At 48.2% G+C, this 19950-nt stretch overlaps 1 protein-coding gene across 2 annotated transcripts in view; it reads left to right on the top strand.

Moving 5' to 3' along the window:
• CRY2 (cryptochrome circadian regulator 2) overlaps nucleotides 1-19950 on the top strand; it is a 35312-nt gene that overhangs the window by 4903 nt on the left and 10459 nt on the right. The window contains exons 2-11 of one of the 2 annotated variants that reach the window (XM_072790540.1): nucleotides 4259-4367; nucleotides 6564-6706; nucleotides 8301-8485; nucleotides 9215-9303; nucleotides 15416-15556; nucleotides 16602-16913; nucleotides 17154-17305; nucleotides 17430-17632; nucleotides 17954-18046; nucleotides 19139-19280. In XM_072790540.1, the coding sequence (XP_072646641.1) occupies nucleotides 4259-4367; nucleotides 6564-6706; nucleotides 8301-8485; nucleotides 9215-9303; nucleotides 15416-15556; nucleotides 16602-16913; nucleotides 17154-17305; nucleotides 17430-17632; nucleotides 17954-18046; nucleotides 19139-19278 (1567 nt within the window). In that variant the 3' untranslated portion in view covers nucleotides 19279-19280. Of the gene's footprint in view, nucleotides 1-4258; nucleotides 4368-6563; nucleotides 6707-8013; nucleotides 8126-8300; nucleotides 8486-9214; nucleotides 9304-15415; nucleotides 15557-16601; nucleotides 16914-17153; nucleotides 17306-17429; nucleotides 17633-17953; nucleotides 18047-19138; nucleotides 19281-19950 lie in introns of those variants that run through there. The other variant, XM_072790541.1, reaches the window with a different exon arrangement.

A 19950-nucleotide genomic window follows, 5' to 3' on the forward strand; every position in this document is an offset into this window, starting at 1 on the left:
GAAGAGAAACTGGCCATGTAGAGAGGAGGGCTCTAAAGAATGGCAAAAGGCCCCAAATTCTCTCCAGTGAAAGAATGCACACACCTGCCCCAGTGAGCATTTGCTCAGTAGCAGCGCTGTTCCTGTTCCTCTTTTCTTTGGTGTTATGCAAAACTGTCACCTGGCAGGTAAAGTACCATAGCAGTGGCTTCTCTTTCTCTGGCTGCCTGGAGGCTTGGGCTCCTGGGGGCCTGTTGCCTTTTATGGGGGCCATCCTTAAGCCTCCTTCCTGGAGAAGCCCTTTAGGGCTAGATTCAGGAGGGAAGTTGGAAGTAACAGCATCTCTAGAGCACCAAAAAGGAAGCAGAAACCAGGAAATCAAAGAGAGAGAGTTTAGTAGGAACAAGTTAGAAGCAAAGAAAGGCAACTTGTAAACAGAAGCTAAAGTGAGGTTCAGTTTTCTAGAACAGTGCTTGCGAACCTTTATCCTGCAGAGGAATCACCAGGGGCTCTTGCTAAAATGCAGATTCTAATCCTAGAGGTCTGAGATCCTGCATTTCAACAAGCTTCTGGGTGGTTTACAGCTGTTGAGCCTCAGAGGAGTTGGCTGCAGTTCTTGACAGTTGCGTCCTGGGCAGCGCAGCCTCAGTGCTCAGGCGGTAAGTCCTGGTCAAGAGGCAGTGGAGCCTAGTGGTTAAGAATGCAGACGCTGAGCCACACTGCCTGGTTTGAATTCTGGCCACTTATTAGGCTCTGTTTCCAGATCTGTAAAATGAGAATAATCATGGTACCTGCTTCACAGATCTGTATGAAAATGAAATGAGATAATGTATGTAAACTAAATAGACTGGTGCTGGGTTCACTGCAGATGCTCATTAAATGTAAGTTGTTGCTGTTATCATTATTATCATTTGGTTGTAGAGTTCAGAGTCGGGCCTTCTACTTCCTGCTTCAACTGTAGAGATTTCTCTTGTCAAAGAAAAGGGCTGTCGTGGGGTTATCTTACTTATCTTACTTCAGAGATGCTTACTCCAGAATTTCTCCTTTTAGTAAATGAGGTCTAGAAATGAAGCTCTGGGGAGGCAGCCGGAGCCTAGCTTTCATGTGCACGTCAGCCTTATTTATAGCTTCAAACTGAAAGCCTGTGCAGCCTGGTGGACTGTGAGGGAGGAGGCCACCAACGTGCATGGCAGGGACATTCCTGAGAGCCACAGATGGAGGACCCTGTGCCCAGAGGTGATAGAATCTAAGTTGCCAGTTACACCCGGCATTCTCCCCGGCCGGACCCAGGTTTCCGTGGTCCGAGACTGTTCACATGGGTCTCTCTTCTTCATCTCTTGAGAGGAACAGCGTGGCCTGGGAGGAGGCGGACACAAGTGCAAGTGCGTCACTCTGGGTTTAGCTTTCCTTTTCTGAGGGTGTCAGTTTCTCAAAAACAGAAATTCACAGAGGCGGAGCTTAGGATTTGCAGAAAGCAGCAGTTTCCCATCCCCACTTCTGGGAGAGTCTCTGCAGGCCTGCATAACGCTCTGGGCTGAGCCTGGGACTCACTCAGCTCATGCTGGAATGTGGGTCTGTGGCATTTGCTGCCACTGCCATGGGAGTGTCATGATGCAGACGTCAGAGGCAGCAACGGGGACTGGTTCTAGCTGGCAGCCTGGGAACAGAGGCTGCTCCTGTAAGCCTGCAGCAGTCGGGGGATGTGATGTGCTGCAGAGATGGCACAGGGCTCCATTGTGTTCAAAATAAAATTGAGTGATTTCCATCATTGACAGAGATGGGTGGGAGATGATAACATGTAGATGGTAGAACCAGGCTGACCTGTTGGGGCTTAGCTCCTCCAGAAGTTCAGAATGTCAATGGATTACCTATATAGTCAGGTTTGTGTTTGTCAGAGAGGTGGCTGATTCCAAACACTTGAGGTCCAGCAGAATCTCAGCCCCGGGGTACCACTAAAAGGCTTTAGAAATGGGGCACAAGTTCCTATCCCAGCTTTGTCGCTTAATAATTATGATCTTAAGCAAATTAATTATCCTCTCTGTATTTCATTTTCCTCATGTATAAAATGAAGACAGTATTTCCATTTAAAATGTATTGAAAGAATTAAAAAGAAAATATGCTTTAAAAGCATAAACAGATATGTAACATCATTGACATTGTTTGCCTCTGGGGAAGGGAATTAAATTCCTGATGGATAAAGGAGAGGCTTTTTTTTTTTTTAAGATTTATTTGTTTATTCATGAGAGACACAGAGAGAGGCAGAGACATAGAGGGAAAAGTAGGCTTCTTGCAGGGAGCCAGATGTGGGACTTGATCCCTGGCCCAGGATCACTCCCTGAGAGGAAGGCAGATGTTCAACTGATGAACCACCCAGACATCCCAAGGGGAGGCTTTTTACCATGTACCTTTTTATAACATGAATTTTACAATATATAGTTATCTGTTTAAAATGTTAATTTTGGGGGGACTTGGGTGGCTCAGTTGATTAAGCATCTGCCTTCAGGCTCGGGTCATGATCCCAGGGTCCTGGGATAGAGCCCCACCTCCTGACTCCCTGCTCAGTGGGGAGCCTGCTTCTCCTATCCTCCCTGCTCCTGCTTTCTCTGTTGCTATCTCTGTCTCTCTCTCTCTCTCAAATAAATAAATAAAATCTTTTTTAAAAATGTTAATTTCATTTAACTTAAACATATAACACATGTTAGTGCGCTTGGCTGGTTCAGTGGATAGAGCATGCAATTCTTTTTCTTTTCTTTTCTTTTCTTTTCTTTTCTTTTCTTTTTTTTCTTTTCTTTCTTTTTTTCCCTCCCTCCCTCCCTCCCTCCCTCCCTCCCTCTCTCTCTCTCTCTCTCTCTCTTTCTTTCTTTCTTTCTTTCTTTCTTTCTTTCTTTCTTTCTTTTTCTTTTTTAAGAGGGAAGGAGCTGGGGAAGGGGCAGAGGAAGGGAGAGAGAGGAGAGAGAATCTTAAGCAGGCTGCATGCAGAGCCTGACTTGGGGCACCCTGAGATCATGACCTGAGCCAAAATCAAGAGTCAGACACTTGACTGAGCCACCTAGGCACCCTGAGCATACAACTCTTAATTTCAGGACTGTAAGTTCGAGCCCGCATTGGTTATAGAGATTATTTAAAAATAAAATCTTTAAAAATAAAGAAATAAACAAACACATGTCATGGGCACCTGGTTAGCCATCACGGTAGAACATATGATTCTCGATCTCAGGGTTGTAAGTCTGAGCCCCACGTTGGGTGTAGAGATTACTAAAAAAAAAAATAAATGAATAAACTTAAAAAAATTTTTTTAAATAAAACACATGTCACAAAAACGTATTGATAGATTTCTCAGAAAGGTGGTTATGCCTAACTGAACAGTAAATAAATGTTTGTAGTCAAATAAAAATAAGTGAATCACCAAAGGCGCTCAGCATATGCTCTTCTGCATAGTAATCTGGCTCTCAAGGGTAGGTCTCTTGAGTATCTGAGGGTCCCTACCCCAGCCCCCTAGCCCCAAAAGCATGTAAGGGTATCCTATGGAGAAGTACCTCCTAAGACCTCTCTCGGGATGAGAATCTGGTGGCCAGAGCCCCGGAGAATGAGCCACCTGCCTGATGAAACCCTGGGAACTTGGGCCCCAGCCCAGGCTGTGGAGCTGTGGCAGTAGACATGTGTACAGCCTAAAGCATGCCGACAGAAAGGCAGGGGGTCTGTTGGACCAGGTAGGTAGGATTTGCCAGGGCAGTTGCAGCCTTGTTCCTCTCTAGTAGGACTACAGTTTTGTTCTTGTTTGTCAGATGGCTTTCTCCCCTGTTTTCCCTTTTGATTTTCACAACAGCCTTGTGACTGAGAAGGAGCAAGTGCCTTGCCTCAGCTCACAGAAAAGCCACAGAGTAGGAGCAGCTCACATTTGTCCTAGGTTTTCTCTATGCCGGGCACTGTACTCAAGTTTTTCATGCATTATTTCATTTTCTTTCCGTAGCAATTCTAGAAGATGGGTACGAACATCAGCTCTGTGTTACCGATCAGGGGGGAAAAAAAGAAAAGCTAAACAAATTAAGTAACTGCTTAAAGTCACAGAGCTAGTGAGTGGCTAAGTCAGGATTTCAGTGGAGGCCATGTTACCCCCTCCCGCCTCCCCCCACCTCCCGTGTCATAGCTGGAGCAGAGGACTAGTGATGCTATTTGTTTAGCGTAAACAGTGTACCAGGGTCTCCCTGCTTTGTCAGGCAAAAGAGTGCCTCTTTTGAATGTTACCACTAAAAGGCCTGTGTGGGCTCTTGCATTGCAGGTTCCTACTTCAGTCTCTGGAAGATTTGGATACAAGTTTAAGGAAACTGAACTCCCGCCTATTCGTTGTCCGGGGACAACCCGCTGACGTATTCCCAAGGCTATTCAAGGTGAGTGTGCTGAGTCCTAGAGAAGACGGTGAGATTCTCTTGTCTGGACTTTCCCTGCAGACTAAATGAGGTGATATTCTGACTAAGAAAATGGAACCAGTCAGCGCTAGCCTGTAGGGAAGTGGGGAGTTAACCCTATCAACTTGCCAACAGAATGGAAACTGTGTTAAGGAAAAAAATTCTGTGAAACCAGTGTCTTGTTGGAAGGTTCCCAGCTCAGTCCAGACAAGGGATGTAGCAAGTTATTCCACCCCGGATGCCACTGGCTTCCTCAGATGTTTTCTTAGCTCATGCCAACAAGATTTATTAGGGCTCTTCTCTATGCCAGGGGTTTGAAGACAAGTTTTCCTTTTTTAGCACAGGGCGTTTCCTGTCTTGGTGTGTGCTGCTTATTGGGGGAAAAAAATCAGCCTTTTTGAGGGAGCTCCCTGCTTCTCTTGGGGCAAATGGTTGATAAAATCTTCACTTGGGTACCATGTAGACCTCTGTCCCTTCTATCAAGTAGCCAGCCCACTTCCCCCACCCTCCCCCCCAACCCCTTTCTTTATAAAGCACATTTTATGGCCCAAACAGGCAAAAGTACTCATCTCACATCATCACAAGAAGAAAGGTAAGTATAGTAATAGGTATTTTAAGAGAGAGACCACATTCATGTAACTTTTATTTTATAATTGTTCTATATACACTAAAATAACACTATATTTTATAATTGTTCTATTTTATTATTAGTTACTCTTGTTAATCTATTGTGCCTAATTTATAAATTAAAGTTCATCATAAGTATATATAGGAAAAAACAAAATACTATACATAGGGTTCAGTACTATCTGCAGTTGCAGGCATCCACTGGTTGTCTTGGAACACATTCCCTGCAGATAGGAGTTTACTACTATGTATTTATTGAGCTTCTACTATGTCCCAGGCTCCTGACGAGGTACTAGGGTAATGATGAGATAGCACGGTTTCTGCTCAGAGAGTTCACACTCTTAATGGAGGAAAGAGGCAAGTACTGGACAATTTCACTGCCATATGATAAATGCTGTGATGATGGGTAAAGGGCAAGGTACAGGAAAATCCTATTGAAAGAGGAGATCCTTCTTCTCAAGAAGGAAAGCTTTTTGAAGAAAGTGGCATCTAACAATATTTTTATTTCTTTATTTTTTTAACAATATTTTTAATATTATTCAGAGTTATGCTTTTTTACCAATGTCATCTATATGAGTTGCTAAGCACGGTACCCAGCTCATAGTAAGGGCTCAATAAACGTTTAGTCCCATTATCCTGGATGAGGGATAGCCAGCCCTGCTCAAGATCCTCACCACAGGCAGGACTCAGTTAGGTCCTGCATAGCCAGGACATTTGCCCTAGGGGCTTAGAGTATTAAGGGACCAAGACCAGAGACTTTGGTTGGAATGTGGTTTTCTTCTTGCTAGTTCTGTTTTAGGGCTTTCTGTGGGTTATCTGTACAACCTTTCACTGGGCCAGCTTTCTTCCAGCATTGCAAGGAAATCTAGAAAATTCTACTAGAAAAGACTAAAGGCTTGAAAAAGAATTCCCTTCTTTTTTAACATGTGGCCCCTCTGGTCTGATTTCTCTGACCTCTGGACTAAGGATTGCTCCTCCTTCCCCAGCCTTCTGAGAGCTAGAGCCTGTTAGCTCTGTTTGCTCCTAGCCCCAGGAGTGTTGCCGTGGAAACCATTAAGACAATTCACATAGCACAAGTCTGCCAAGAAAACTAAGCCAGAAGTTTTCAGGGCCCTGAGGAGCTCTGGGAAAGGCATGCTGGGCAGGAAGGAGGCAGTGATCCTGTCTCCACTGTCTCCATCAGTGAGTCAGTGCTTCTTTCTGGAACTAGGGGCTCCCCTGAGAGCATTGTATTTATAGCCTCCTACTTCATTCTCCTACCAAGGACACAGCAAATGTACAGGACTACCCACCTCTCTCTTGATTCCGCTAGCCTCAGGCTCCACTGTTGGCATGCTAATGGCCTCACCTCAAAGGCCTGCGGCTCTTCCCAAACTTTAGGAACCTCAGATTATTTGCTTTCCAGTTAAATCTTTGTCCCTAGTTTGTTCTACAGCCCATTTTGGCCCATGAGCCACAGATCTCTAGGCTAATTTCTTCCCAGGAAGGAGCTGAGTCCTCAGCTTCATTCTCCTCCCCTAGTGTTTAGCTTAACAGATTCTCTCCCCACAGGAATGGGGGGTGACCCGCTTGACCTTTGAATATGACTCCGAACCCTTTGGGAAAGAACGGGATGCAGCCATCATGAAGATGGCTAAGGAGGCCGGTGTGGAGGTGGTGACTGAGAACTCTCATACTCTCTATGACCTGGACAAGTAAGACATGGGTCCCAGGGGTCAGGTTGCCAATTGTGGGAGTCAGTGTTTTGGTCCCCTGCTGAGCAGAACTCTGGGAGGTTTACCAATGGAGCCACCTAGCACATGAAGTATGGCATTTTCTAGGAGCTGGAGGGGAATGAGCTAGAGTTGGGGCCTTTGGAACAAATCACAAAGAGCTTTAACCAGTTTGGGTGCAAAGAAGCTTACTAGGGCTGAGGGATAAAAGCAATGAGTATCCCCACACAAGATCTCTATAGATCTGCTCCTAATCTGCTGTCCCAACTGCTCTTCACACTCCCACTTGTCCTGCTACTGAAAGGCTGTCCTCTGACCTCAGTGGACCCTGCCTGTTACCCCTCCTGACAGAGCTCTGTTCTCATAGGTCCAATTTCTGTAATTATATGAGTTCCCTGGGCTCCCCTGGCTATCTGGGTTTCCAGGCCATGCATTTAGATGTTGTGTGGGAGTCTCTAGAGTTCCCTGCAGGGGGCTGATAACTACAGAGCAGCCTCCTTCCCTAGGGACAAGCCTCTGCTTTCAGAGCATCTAGGAGGAAACCCTTTCTTCCCCTTCCCTGGCAGAGCTGTCAACCTCTTGCTGCTGCTGCTGTTGCTGCCAAGCCAGCAGCCTTCCCTGCTCCCTGCCCCCCTTTCCCAACATGGTGATGGCTGCCAGGAGGCCAGGTCACACATCTCTGCACGTGAGCTAGCTCTCAGGAGGAGCCCCTGGGTGTGGAGCTCCTCCTCCTGCCACGTGCCAGAGGACAGGGCGAGGTACTGCAAGGGGCTGTAGCCAACCTTATATCCCCACAATGAACTCACCCAGCCAGCCAGGTCTTGCGTAAACTGCCTCTTGGCCAACAGGAAGAACCCTGGGAATCTGGCTCCTGACCACCCCAGTGCATTTTATAGAAACAGCCTCACTTCTCCTTTCAGTCCTGTATATTCTTTTCTTACCTGAATGCAGGTCTGTTTCCTTTGGTCATAAAAAAAAAAAAAAAAAAATGTGAACTGCCAAACACCCTTTAAATAGTTGTTGCTGTTAACCCCAGCCCCAGTCTCTGATATAGGAAGAATAAACTGTTCTCCACCTCTCTGTTCTGATAAATTGGGGCCAAGAAGGGAATGATTTTTTGACAAAAGAACATGCTTGCCGTTCTTATCAAAGAACCTCATGAAGGTTTATGTTGGGAGAGAAAGGAAGGTGCTGTGAGGATTCCCATAGCTTGGACACAGGCAGAGTACCAAGAAGACTAGTGGGGATTTTTCTATGATTAGAGAGATATGGTCAGTCTCTGTCTTTAGGAGGCTCCACGTCGACACCAGGGAACCTGGAATTGAGTCCCAGCTTTGGCCCTGCCTTGCTCCATTACCTGAGGCACCTGCTCCAGCTCTCTGGGCTTCATTTTCCCTCTCGGTAAAATGGAGATGTAGCCTCCCTTGCCCCTTCCTTTCCACTTAGGGGTGGGACCCATGAGTGGATGAGGAAAGCCACCCTCTAAGCCTTCAAAGTCTGGGTTCTTTTCTGGGTGGGCAGGGACCTAAAATGAAGCGCCTTGTGCATGACGTTAGGTGTGCTTTGGGATTCCCAGGATTATTGAGCTGAATGGGCAGAAGCCACCCCTTACCTATAAGCGCTTTCAAGCCATCATCAGCCGCATGGAACTGCCCAAGAAGCCCGTGGGCTCTGTGACGAGCCAGCAGATGGAGAGCTGCAGGGCCGACATCCAGGACAACCATGACGACACCTATGGCGTGCCCTCCCTTGAGGAGCTGGGTGCGTACTTCCTGCCAGGGCCCATGTTTTGTAAGATAAGTAGGCTTTATCTTCTTTGTCAAAGTGATACATGTTATTATAGACAGTGTAGAAGACACAGTGAAACAGGAATGAAAATAACAATCACAGTGACCCCAAGCACTCCTGATTTTGGAGCATGTCTTTCCAATCTTTTTTCTGTGCTTACTCACATACATAATGTTATGTTTCTAATTCCTGCTCCCGTTTTTCTGCTTCTCTGTCTCAGAAGATATAGGCCTCAATATAGGCCTCCCAGTCTCCGTGGACTCCTCAATACCAAGATAACAAGTATTGCTCCCATTAAAAGGGGGTTGGTCAGCCCCTCAGGTTACTGACTTATACCCTTTCTCCCCTTCCTCTCTCAGCCCCCATTTCTTGACCTGAATAAAGTTAGCCTTCCTCACCTGAAAACTGCTATTACTGCCAGCCAACCCGATAGGGTGAGCAGTGCAGGATTGTTCTCATGTGCCTGGAATGAGGAGTGGCTGGGATAGGGAAGGCAAGGGAAAGGAGAGAAAAAAGTCACAGTGGAAAGAGAACTGGGACAACCTGGGAAATGCTGAAATGTTTGGATGATCTCAGCCCCAGCAGCACCAAAAACATGGTTTAGTTCCCATGAAGCTCAGAGAACACACCGATGTGTCAAGACTTGCTGAGCTATCACTGAAATGGCCTGACCTCTGGTCCTGTGACCTCCTCCTCTTATAGGGTTCCCCACTGAAGGACTTGGCCCAGCTGTTTGGCAAGGAGGAGAGACGGAAGCTCTGGCCCGGCTGGATAAGCATTTGGAACGGAAGGTATGGTCCCTGTTTCTGGGTCACAAAGCGCAAGCAGCAAGGGATATGAGGGTCAGCCTTCATGTCCTTTAGTGCCTCTTAGCTCAGAGTGGTTGAAAATGAAAAGTCTTGGGATCCCTGGGTGGCGCAGCGGTTTGGCGCCTGCCTTTGGCCCAGGGCACGATCCTGGAGACCCGGGATCGAATCCCACATCAGGCTCCCGGTGCATGGAGCCTGCTTCTCCCTCTGCCTGTGTCTCTGCCTCTCTCTCTCTCTCTGTGACTATCATAAATAAATAAAAATTTAAAAAAAAATGAAAAGTCTTCCTGATGACAGTAAGAGTGGTAATAGTTGCTGCTATTTAGTGAGCATGCTTACCACATGCTGCTCACTGGACTAAGCATTTCTGGATGAAATACCTACTTGCATGATTTCCTATTGTCTTTTCAACATCCCTGCAAAGTAGGTGTTAAGCTCTCCATTTGACAGATTATGAAATTAAGGTTTAGAGAGGATAAGTAACTTGCCTGAGGTCACACGGTTAGGAAGTAGTAGACTGAGATTTTGTTCTATGTGATTTCAAAACTTATATTCAATTGCTTTTCTTTCATCTCTATCTATGCAGGTTCCCTTTACTGAGAAGGTATCTGGTTGATGAAGTCCCTAAGATTAATTTCTTTGTGTTTATGTGTCCCCTCCTCACTTTTTGCTGGGTCCTCTCCAAGGCTTCAATTTCCATTTGTTTGGACACAGAGAACAAATGACCCATCTCCCAATGAAGTAGGAATTAGACAGGGGAAGGAAAAACCCTGAGGCCCTAAAGGCACTCCTTAACAATGTCACATGGCTTCCATGACTCTGGGGCTAGAGGAGCAGAGAAAGTTCTTAGGACTGAGTCACCCTCTGGTTTTCTGCCCGCTGTTGCTGGTTTGTAGACCAGTTCAGAACTTTTTGTATTCTCAGATGGATAGGCATTGGGCCCAGCAGCCAGGTGATAACTATGGAACAAGCAGACCTACATAGGAAAAATGCTTCCCAGCCCTGAAGATGCCTCAGCAGCAGAGAAAATGGGCCAGAGGCCCGACCTCCCTCAGAGAGGCCTTGATGTCTGTATCTGGGTGTTAACTTGAAGCCACTCACTGCCTGAAAAGGATGAGACTGATGTCCAAGGGCTATGGGGAGGACTAGCTGTCCCTGTCTGCATCAAGAGCTTTACCCAAAAATTCTTGGGGTCAGTTTGGGAACATAGGCCAGGCCAAGGGGCAGAGTGGTAGAGATGATAGATGGGATGGCAGGAGTAGAAGAAGACTGACAAGTGTAAAGAGCTAACTTATAGCCTGTGGATTAGCATTACCTTAAAATCATGCTGTGCAGGGCTATCCCTTAGGTCACCAAGTCAGGGGATCCTTTTCCACATACCCCTGGAGGGTCTGGTCTGTCATGGGATCTTGTGTCAGGATCCTTCAGACTCCATGGTGATCAGTGGGAACACTGTGTCATGCATGACTGGGAGAAGAAAAGGGGCCGGCTCTGAGGAGGTTTATTTCAATCTTCAGTTTTCTAACTCTGGAATAAACATCTATCTACTCACATCAAGATGGCTTAGCGCTAGAAAGACTGCCCAATGTAGCAAGTATGGAGTCTGTCTCCAGAAGAGTAGTTGATTGTAGATAGGCATGAAACAAGGAATTTTGTTTGTACTGAGGATCAGGAAAAAGTGGTTCAGAAGGTTACTAGAACAAAGAAGAGAGAATTTTATTAATTAGCTTGTATTTGCAAGCTGGCTTTTGAGAAGGAATTTTTGAACTCAAGTAACTAAGAGTCTAAGGCGTAGCCTTTAGGCATAGCTGGAATCAGGTGTCCAAACAATGCTACCAGGAATATATTCTCTGTCTCTGAGCTTTGCTTTCCTCCCTACTAGTTCATTCTCAGGTGGGCTTTCCTTGAACAGTGGTGGAGTGGTCACCAGCAGCTCATTTTCAGTTGCTTAGCACACCAGAGGAATAGGCATGCCTCATTTCCAAAAATTCCAGGAGTTTTCATTTCCAAAAATCCCAAGGAGTGTTTTCATTGGCCTGTTTTGGGTCACGTGACAGTCCTTGACTTAATCACCATGTTTGAAGAAAGGGCGCTCTCCCTGGCCCAACTTGCATATTAAGCCTACTCCCTGAGTCAAAAGTGAACTTAGCTCCTCTTCACCCACAGGGACTGAGATTAGGAAAGGCTGGATCACCACAAGAAAATTAGATGCTGTCACCAAAAAGGGGAGACACACTGTATGATCTTTGCCACTGAGTTACCCAAAATAGTAGATGAGGACAACCATCTCTTTTTAAAAGTATCCCTGGGCAGCCCCGGTGGCGTGGCGGTTTGGCGCCGCCTGCAGCCCAGGGCGTGATCTGGAGACCCTGGATCGAGTCCCACGTCAGGCTCTCTGCATGGAGCCTGCTCCTCCCTCAGCCTGTGTCTCTGCCTCTCTCTCTCTCTCTGCATCTCTATGAATAAATAAATAAAAAATCTTTAAAAAGGGATCCCTGGATGGCGCAGCGGTTTGGCGCCTGCCTTTGGCCCAGGGCGCGATCCTGGAGACCCGGGATCGAATCCCACGTCGGGCTCCCAGTGCATGGAGCCTGCTTCTCCCTCTGCCTGTGTCTCTGCCTCTCTCTCTCTCTCTGTGACTATCACAAATAAATAAAAAAAAAATGTAAAAAAAAAAAAAATCTTTAAAAAAATTAAAAAACTAAATAAAAATAAAAGTATCCCTATTTTTAAATGAAAACGGAATGATAGAATTAGAATACCACCATTTTGTGGCCTTCAGTGATGACGCATTGTACATTACTGACTGCTAACCCCATGAAGAGAGATAGGCAGGCATTATGTCCCCCCACAGTCTTGCCAAAGAAATCAAACCTGAGTCCAATCCAGTCTCTGGTACCAGCTGCTAATTTGCAGTCAGTAAGTATACCATGAGTCTGCAATAAGCAAAATGCAGGCTGTGAGAATCAGTACAAGTCAAATGGCCTGGATTCTTCCATAGAAAAACTGAAAAGGAAAGAAATGACTGAACATGTGTAGACTAAAAGAAACTGAGGGGCGCCTAAGTGGCTCAGTCAGTTAAGTGTCTGCCTTTGGCTCAGGTCATGATCTGAGTCCTGAAATCGAGCCCCGCATCAGGCTCCCTGCTCAGCGTGGAGTCTGCTTCAGGATTCTCTCCCTCTCCCTCTCGCCCCTCCCCCTGCTTTCTTTCTTTTTCTCATAAATAAATAAATCTTTAAAAAAAAAAAAAAAAGGAGGGGATCCTTGGGTGGCTCAGCGGTTTGGCACCTGCCTTTGGCCCAGGGCGATCCTGGAGTCCCAGGATTGAGTCCCACATCAGGCTCCCAGCATGGAGCTTGCTTCTCCCTCTGCCTGTGTGTCTCTGCCTCTCCTCTCTCTGATATACATAAATAAAATCTTAAAAAAAAAAAAAGGAAACTTAAATTAGCATCTCAAAGACCTGTAAATGGCCAGGGCTAAACCATATAGTGCCTTGGGATGCACGTGTGGTTGAAAAAAATAAAATAAAAAAAAAACCTTAAAAATGTAAGGAATAGGGTTGCCTGGGTGGCTCAGTCAGTTAAATGTCAGACTCTTGATTTCAACTCAGATCATGATCTTGGGGTCTTGAGATCAAGCCCCAAGTCTGGCTCCATGCCTTGTATTCTTCCTCTCCCTCTGTTCCTCCCCCACTAAGAAATGTAAGAAATGACTGAAAAGATAAAGCCCCCCCTCCAAATTTGCTTTGCAAAAATAGAAAAATGTCAGCATTTTTAAATGCAAAGAGGTGATTATTATAAAAGCTGAGTGAGTGCTTACTTGTGGAGCCGGAAGGGAACTATGACTGGGATGGGTTTCTGGGGTGGCTGGCAAAGTTTCAGTTCTTGAACTTCAGTGATGGTTGCACAAATGTTTGCCTTAGAGTAATTCATTAAGCCACGCATTCCTTTTACTTCTATATCTGTATTTAAAGGCTTGGGGCACCTGGGTGGCTCATTTGGTTAGGCATCTGCCCTCAGTTTGGGTCATGCTCCTTGGGTCCTGGGGTCCTGGGATTGAGCCTTGTGTCAGGCTCCCTGCTCAGCAGGGGGCCTACTTCTCCCTCTCCTCTACAGTTCCTCTGCTTGTGCTCTCTGGAGCGCTCTCTGTCAAATACATAAAAAAAGAAAATCTTTTAAAAAAAGAATACAAAGGCTTTCAGAGGGAGATAAGTAAGGGTATGGGCAGGCAAATATACTTAGCATTTGTCAGAAGCACTTAACCTAATGCTTGAGGGGTTACTGCAGAGGAGGTGAGTGTTAGGTTGAGATTTGAAGGAAGAGTCAAAGTTAACCAAAGGAAGGTGAGTAAAAAGGGGGACAACACTCCAGGCCAAGGAAGCTGTGTGTACAAAGTCCCACGAAAGTATAGCACTTATAGCCGAGTGGCTAGAGATGAAGCTAGAAAGACAGGCTCACCCAGACAATGGGGTACTTGTAAGTCATGTTTAAGATTGGGACTTTATCCTAAGAGCAACAGGAAGCCCAGTGCACCTTTGTTTTTCTGCAGGATGGCGTGCTTAAGCAATCACTCTGCTCCCAGTGTAGAGACGGGATTAGAAGGGAATGAGAAAAGATGCAGGGAGGTCAGTTTGACCTGTGGGTCACAGTTGTCTAGTCTACATCTTAGTCTGAACCAGGTTGGTAGTAAGAGGGATGGGAAGAAAAGAACAAATTTGAGGATTATTTGAACAGTAGAATTGACAGAACTTGGTGACAAGGAAGTCAAAGGTGATGGCCAGGCCTTTGGCATGGGCAACCAGGTGGATGACTGGGCACTTTCTGAGCTAGGAATGCCGATGGAAGGGTGGTCTGAAGAAAAGAGCTGTTACACTTTGAGGGGCCTGGATGGCAATCAGGTGGAGATCCTGGCTGGGACTTGGATAGAGTAATCTGGGAGTCTAGCTAAATGGTAGCTGAGCAGTCTGAGCTGGAGCCATGGATTGATCATCTGCAGAGAGGTAGTGTTGGGAGCCTTGGGACTGAATGTGCTTCCCCAGGAACACAGTTGAGTAGGGGCCCAGCACAGAGTCCTGAGATGCCAACGTTGAGGGGGTTGGGATGGGACACAGCCAGCCACATGGGAGGCAGCCAGGAGTGTGTGGAGTCCAGAGGCCAAGGGAACAGAGAGTATGGAGACGGGAGCAGGGTGAGGTGTGCTGAGAGGTCCAAAAATATAACAGGCTATGCCTGTGGGACTCAGTGGCATGGAGATCACAGGGACTCTGGTGGGAGCCAGCTTGGGGGGAGCAGTGAAAACAGTGAAGCAGTGTAGGCAGAAGCCATGCTGGGGTGGGCCAAGAGGTGCAGGCTGTGGGGACATGGGCTATGCAGAGAGGAAAGAGGACCTGAGGGTAAAGGTCCACAGGCTTACCAGAGGTCCTTTATTTTTTTTTTTCCTTTTGTTTGCAGAGAAATGAGATGATGTCCCCAATATTCTTGCAGTGGAAACTGGAGAGGCAAAGATGGAAGGTGCAGGAGAAGGAAGAGGGGAGGGCTCCAGAGCCAGGGGAGGCCTTGGCTTTGGATAGGGTCACTGGAGGGGCAGGGGGAGGTAAGGGGAAGGTGTAGACACAGGTGAGTTTGTAGATTTGGTAGCTAAGAGTTGAGAATTTTTCAGCCAAGGGCTCCCATTTCCTTACAGGAAGGAAGGACAGTCACTTGCTGAGGGGTGGTGGGGAGGTGTGGAGGAGGAGGTCTGCAGAGGGTGTAAAGTTTGTGAAAGAGACATCAGAAAGAGAAAGAGGGTGCAAGGAGTTGAGGAAGAGAAAGTCTTTATCAGATATAGATGGAATCTGGAGGCAGAAGCTAAGTCCTCCCCCTAGCCCTGTCTTTTACCACCTCAGTAATCCCAGAAGAGCCACATAACCCTTTGAGCTTCATTGTTCATTTTCAAAAAGAGGTACTGATAGATGCTGCCCCAGAGGATTGCTCAGACCACACGGGAGAATCCACGTGACAATGAGCCATGAAGGAAAGCCCTACACCAGTGCCTCAGGGTTTTTCCTCTGCAACATCCAGGCCTTTCCTTTCTTTGCCTTCTTTTCCCACTGCAGGCTTGGGTTGCCAACTATGAGAGACCCCGAATGAACGCCAACTCCCTGCTGGCCAGCCCCACAGGCCTTAGCCCCTACCTGCGCTTTGGTTGCCTCTCATGCCGCCTCTTCTACTACCGTCTGTGGGACCTGTATAAAAAGGTGAGGGGTGATCGGGGGTGGCACACCTTACCCCCAGTCACAGCTGAGCAGACCAGGCCTTCTGGGCTAGTCAGACACCCTGAAAAGGGGCCCCTCCCTCCGACCCTGGGGGCAGGGACTGGGTTGTGGAGCGTGGTCCTTAAGTTTGTGTACAATCCAGAGAAAGGAGGGGGGAGTCCACATCCAGGAGGCGGCAAAGCCCAGCACAACCCAAACTGCTGATCTAAAGAAAATCCAGGTTATCAGAGCAGGATGGGCAGAAAGGCTGACTCGGTGTATGACTCTTGAGGAGGCAGATCCACTGGCAGCAAGTGGATGGAGGCAAGTACTCAAGAGGGCAAGGGTGGAACCAGTCCTAAGGGGAAGAGCACAGCAGCCCTCTGAGGGCTGGTCCAGAGCATGTAACGGGGGAGTCCAGGAACAGCTGTTGCCTACCAGTCAGAAGATGACTTGGGCTGAATGCAGGGCTGTGCCGTATGAACTAGAGCAAATAACCCTACTGTAGTGCACCCGCCCCCAGAAGGAAAGAGGGCGACACATCCAACTATCCACATTCCACAGGTCATCCTTATGTCTCTGTTGTTTCATGTTGTTTCCCTGTCCTTGCCAATAGCAGGCTTTTGTGGCATAGGGTGGCTTTGCCAGTGGGAATCTTGTGATTTTAGGAAAGTCATTAATTGCCTGGAGGTCTGGTCTGATCTTTTAATTCCCTCAAAGTCCCAGATCCAGGCTGTTGTATAAAACTTATTTAACCAGAATCGAGACTGAGCATTTTCTATGTGTGCTGATGAGAAGACTCCCATCGACTCTAGAAAGTGGAGCCAAGCAAGGACCCTTGAGGACAAGGATCATGAGCCAGGCTGGCCTGGGGTTTCAGTCTGCGGGTACACTGGGCCACTGCTAGGGCATAGTCCTTCTATGTATCTAGGGGTTTGGAGCTACCATATTGGTAGCAGCTCCAGATTCCTTTGTGGGAAAGATCTGAGTGATACAGTGTTGAGAGCTGGGCAGGTGATGTATCCATGTGCTGTTCCCCCACCCCCAGGTGAAGCGGAACAGCACACCCCCACTCTCCCTGTTTGGGCAACTCCTGTGGCGAGAGTTCTTCTACACAGCAGCCACCAACAACCCCAGGTTTGACCGCATGGAAGGGAACCCCATCTGCATCCAGATCCCCTGGGACCGCAACCCTGAGGCCCTGGCCAAGTGGGCCGAGGGCAAGACAGGCTTCCCTTGGATTGACGCCATCATGACCCAGCTGAGGCAGGAGGGCTGGATCCACCATCTGGCCCGGCATGCCGTGGCCTGCTTCCTCACCCGCGGGGACCTCTGGGTCAGCTGGGAGAGCGGGGTCAGGGTGAGTGCTCACACAGGGGAAGCTGGCCTGTACCCTCATCAGGCCCAGCAAGGGCAGCCTTCTGGGTTGGGGGATGGGATAGGGTCCCTAGGTCCAGGGGATCCCCTCCAAATCCTTCTTGGCTTGCCCTCAGCAGAAGGGCTTTGGCTCTCTCTTCTCCATGGGCCCTGTGGTAACCTGGGGAGAACCATGGCAGTAGGTCCCCATCAAGGCTGACTGTCCCACCCCCTCCCCATCTAGGTATTTGATGAGCTGCTCCTGGATGCGGATTTCAGCGTGAATGCGGGCAGCTGGATGTGGCTGTCCTGCAGTGCTTTCTTCCAGCAGTTCTTCCACTGCTACTGCCCTGTGGGCTTTGGCCGCCGCACAGACCCCAGTGGAGACTATATCAGGTAAGGATGCAGTCCAGGCTCTCTGGCTCCTGGCTGCTGTAGCCTGATTCTAAGATAAGGTACCCTTGGCCCTTTAAAGGAGAGTCACAGTGTGCTGACTGGCTGTCCGATGTGTGTGTTTCAGGCGATACCTGCCTATATTGAAAGGATTCCCCTCTCGATACATCTATGAGCCCTGGAATGCTCCAGAGTCCATTCAGAAGGCAGCCAAGTGCATCATTGGTGTGGACTACCCCCGGCCCATTGTCAACCATGCTGAGACGAGCCGGCTCAACATTGAGCGAATGAAGCAGATTTACCAGCAGCTCTCCCGTTACCGGGGACTCTGTAAGGAGCCACTACTCCCACCGCCATCCTCTAGCAGGAAGGACAGCATCTGTAGGCTCAGAGGGAATTTTCAGATATTTGTAAAGAGAGGCCAAGTGTTCTCTTCTAAGCTGTTAAGTTGACTTGATTTCCCAGGGCACGGCACTACACGCTAGGCTGGATTACGCCTCTCTTAATTGTGGCTAGTGGGAAGAGATAAAGCTTCAGTGTCATGGCCCAGCACCCTATGGCCCCTGTCATTTTGGCTTGTCTTTAACTGCCCTATGGCCCTCTGCAGTCCTGTGAGATTACATCCTGATTGCTCCCTTGCCTCTCTCCCAGGTCTGCTGGCATCTGTCCCTTCCTGCGTGGAAGACCTCAGCAACCCCGTGGCAGAGCCCAGCTCAAGCCAGACTGGGAGCATGAGCAGTGCAGGTGAGTAGCAGCTGGCCTCCTATGGCCTGTGTCCATCCAGAGGACACTGCAGAACTACTGCCACTTGAGTCATTGAGGGCTGAGGACAAAGGCCAAAATGAGTTTGTGCCCCTTACATAGAGCTTATGTTCCACTTGGGAGACTCAGATAGGAACTGTGCAAGATTATTTCAGTTAACAAGTGCTTTTGGGGAAAATAAAGGTGAATGACCTCATTTGAGAGGGGTTGGGGAAGAGGGATTCCTTCCCATACTTTAGATTGGAGCAGTCAGGGAATGCCCCTCTCGGCAGTGACCCAAGTCACAAGCACAACCCACCTTTCTGTGAACTGGCCGAAGAGCCTTCCTGGCAAAGGGAATAGCAAGAAAAGACCCAGAGATAGAATGAGTGAGCGCATCTCATGCAAGGAGCAGAGAAGGGGAAGCCAGTGTGGCTGGCATATCCCGAGGGAGGAGCTAGAATGAGATGGGGATGAGCTGTGGCAGGAGTAGCCTCTGAGGCTCCGCACCCTCGGTGGGGAGTGGGATTTTGTCCCCAGTGCACTGAGAAGGCACCGGCGGGAGGTGTGGGAGCTGGTCTGTGTTTTTAAAAGCTCACTCTGCCTGCTATGTGGAGGGGACAGTGTGAACAGGAGCAAGGGCAAGGAGGCAGCACAGCCTGGTGGTGGTGCCAAATTCTTGACCTCCTCCCCTCAGCAATGGGATGAATAGCAGTAAGATGAGACCGGCAAGAACCCCAGGAGTTTTTCTAGCTTGCCCAGCCAGACTGGCTCCACAGATGAGGGTGCTGCTTATTCCTGCTTCAGGAGGCTGATCCAGCATCACGGAGGGAATGCCTGACCTTCAGAGCAAGAGCAGCAGACACGCCAAATTAGTCTCTGGCCTGGAGCCCCCAGAGTTTGGGGCTGCTAGCAGGCCTGGGCGTGCTCTCCTTAGACATTTCCAGACAAAGTCACTGCTGCAAGGAAAGCTGAGGGGCAAGCCTAAGGAGCTGATGCAGGCTCCCTGACCCCTTAAAGAGCTGCCACTGCCCAGTTTTGGGTCATCTTGGCTTTCTGCACAGTCTGTGTGATGCTTTGACCTGTTCCCTACAGGCCCAAGACCACTACCCAGTGGCCCAGCATCCCCCAAACGCAAGTTGGAAGCAGCCGAGGAGCCACCGGGTGAAGAACTCAGCAAACGGGCCAGGGTGGCAGAGTTGCCCACCCCAGAGCTGCCATGCAGGGATGTCTGAGAGTGAGTGACAGCAGCTTAGATTCATCTTTAGGGAGAAAGTTGGGAGAGGTGGGAGTGGGTTTGGAGCCAAAGGTTAAAACTCCACAAACTAGATAAAAACCTGGTGGGTATCGCATGATTCTTTTTAGGATTTCAACTCTAAATTTCTTCTGATCTCCATACCTTTTGAATTTTAAAAGGAAATTTAAAAGTCAAGCCTTTTTCTTTCTTTACCAACTAGGGAAAAAAAATTTTTTTGGCTCTTTCTACTTGTCAAAATGAGTCAAATCCAATAAAAATAAAGCAGAGCCCCAGAGGTGAAGCTGTGGGAGAAATGACCCCATGGCCAGGTATGAGGAGGCTCCAGGACCCTCTGCCACTGCGGACAGGCCTTGTCCCATAGGCAGGCCAGCGGAGGGCAGCACTGTCCTTCAAAAGAAAGCGCAGGGATGTGCGCTGGCCGCTAGCCCCAGCCCCCGCTGAGGACCAGTAGAATCTGGCTGCCCGTCATCTGTGCCTCTTAAAGCTGCTCCTCCATTCTCACCTTCCTTGTGGCCTTGGCTCTGCACTTCCCTGTCAGCACTCAGCTTTCTTGGAAGTCCCTTGAATATCATTAAAGAAACAAAATAAAAAGTGGTTCCTTCCACAGAGCAGGAAGGGATTTTCATGGCTTTCTTAGGGAAATATAAAT

This window comes from Canis lupus, chromosome 21 (genome assembly GCF_048164855.1).
Source record: "Canis lupus baileyi chromosome 21, mCanLup2.hap1, whole genome shotgun sequence".
Classification (NCBI taxonomy): Eukaryota; Metazoa; Chordata; class Mammalia; order Carnivora; family Canidae; genus Canis; species Canis lupus.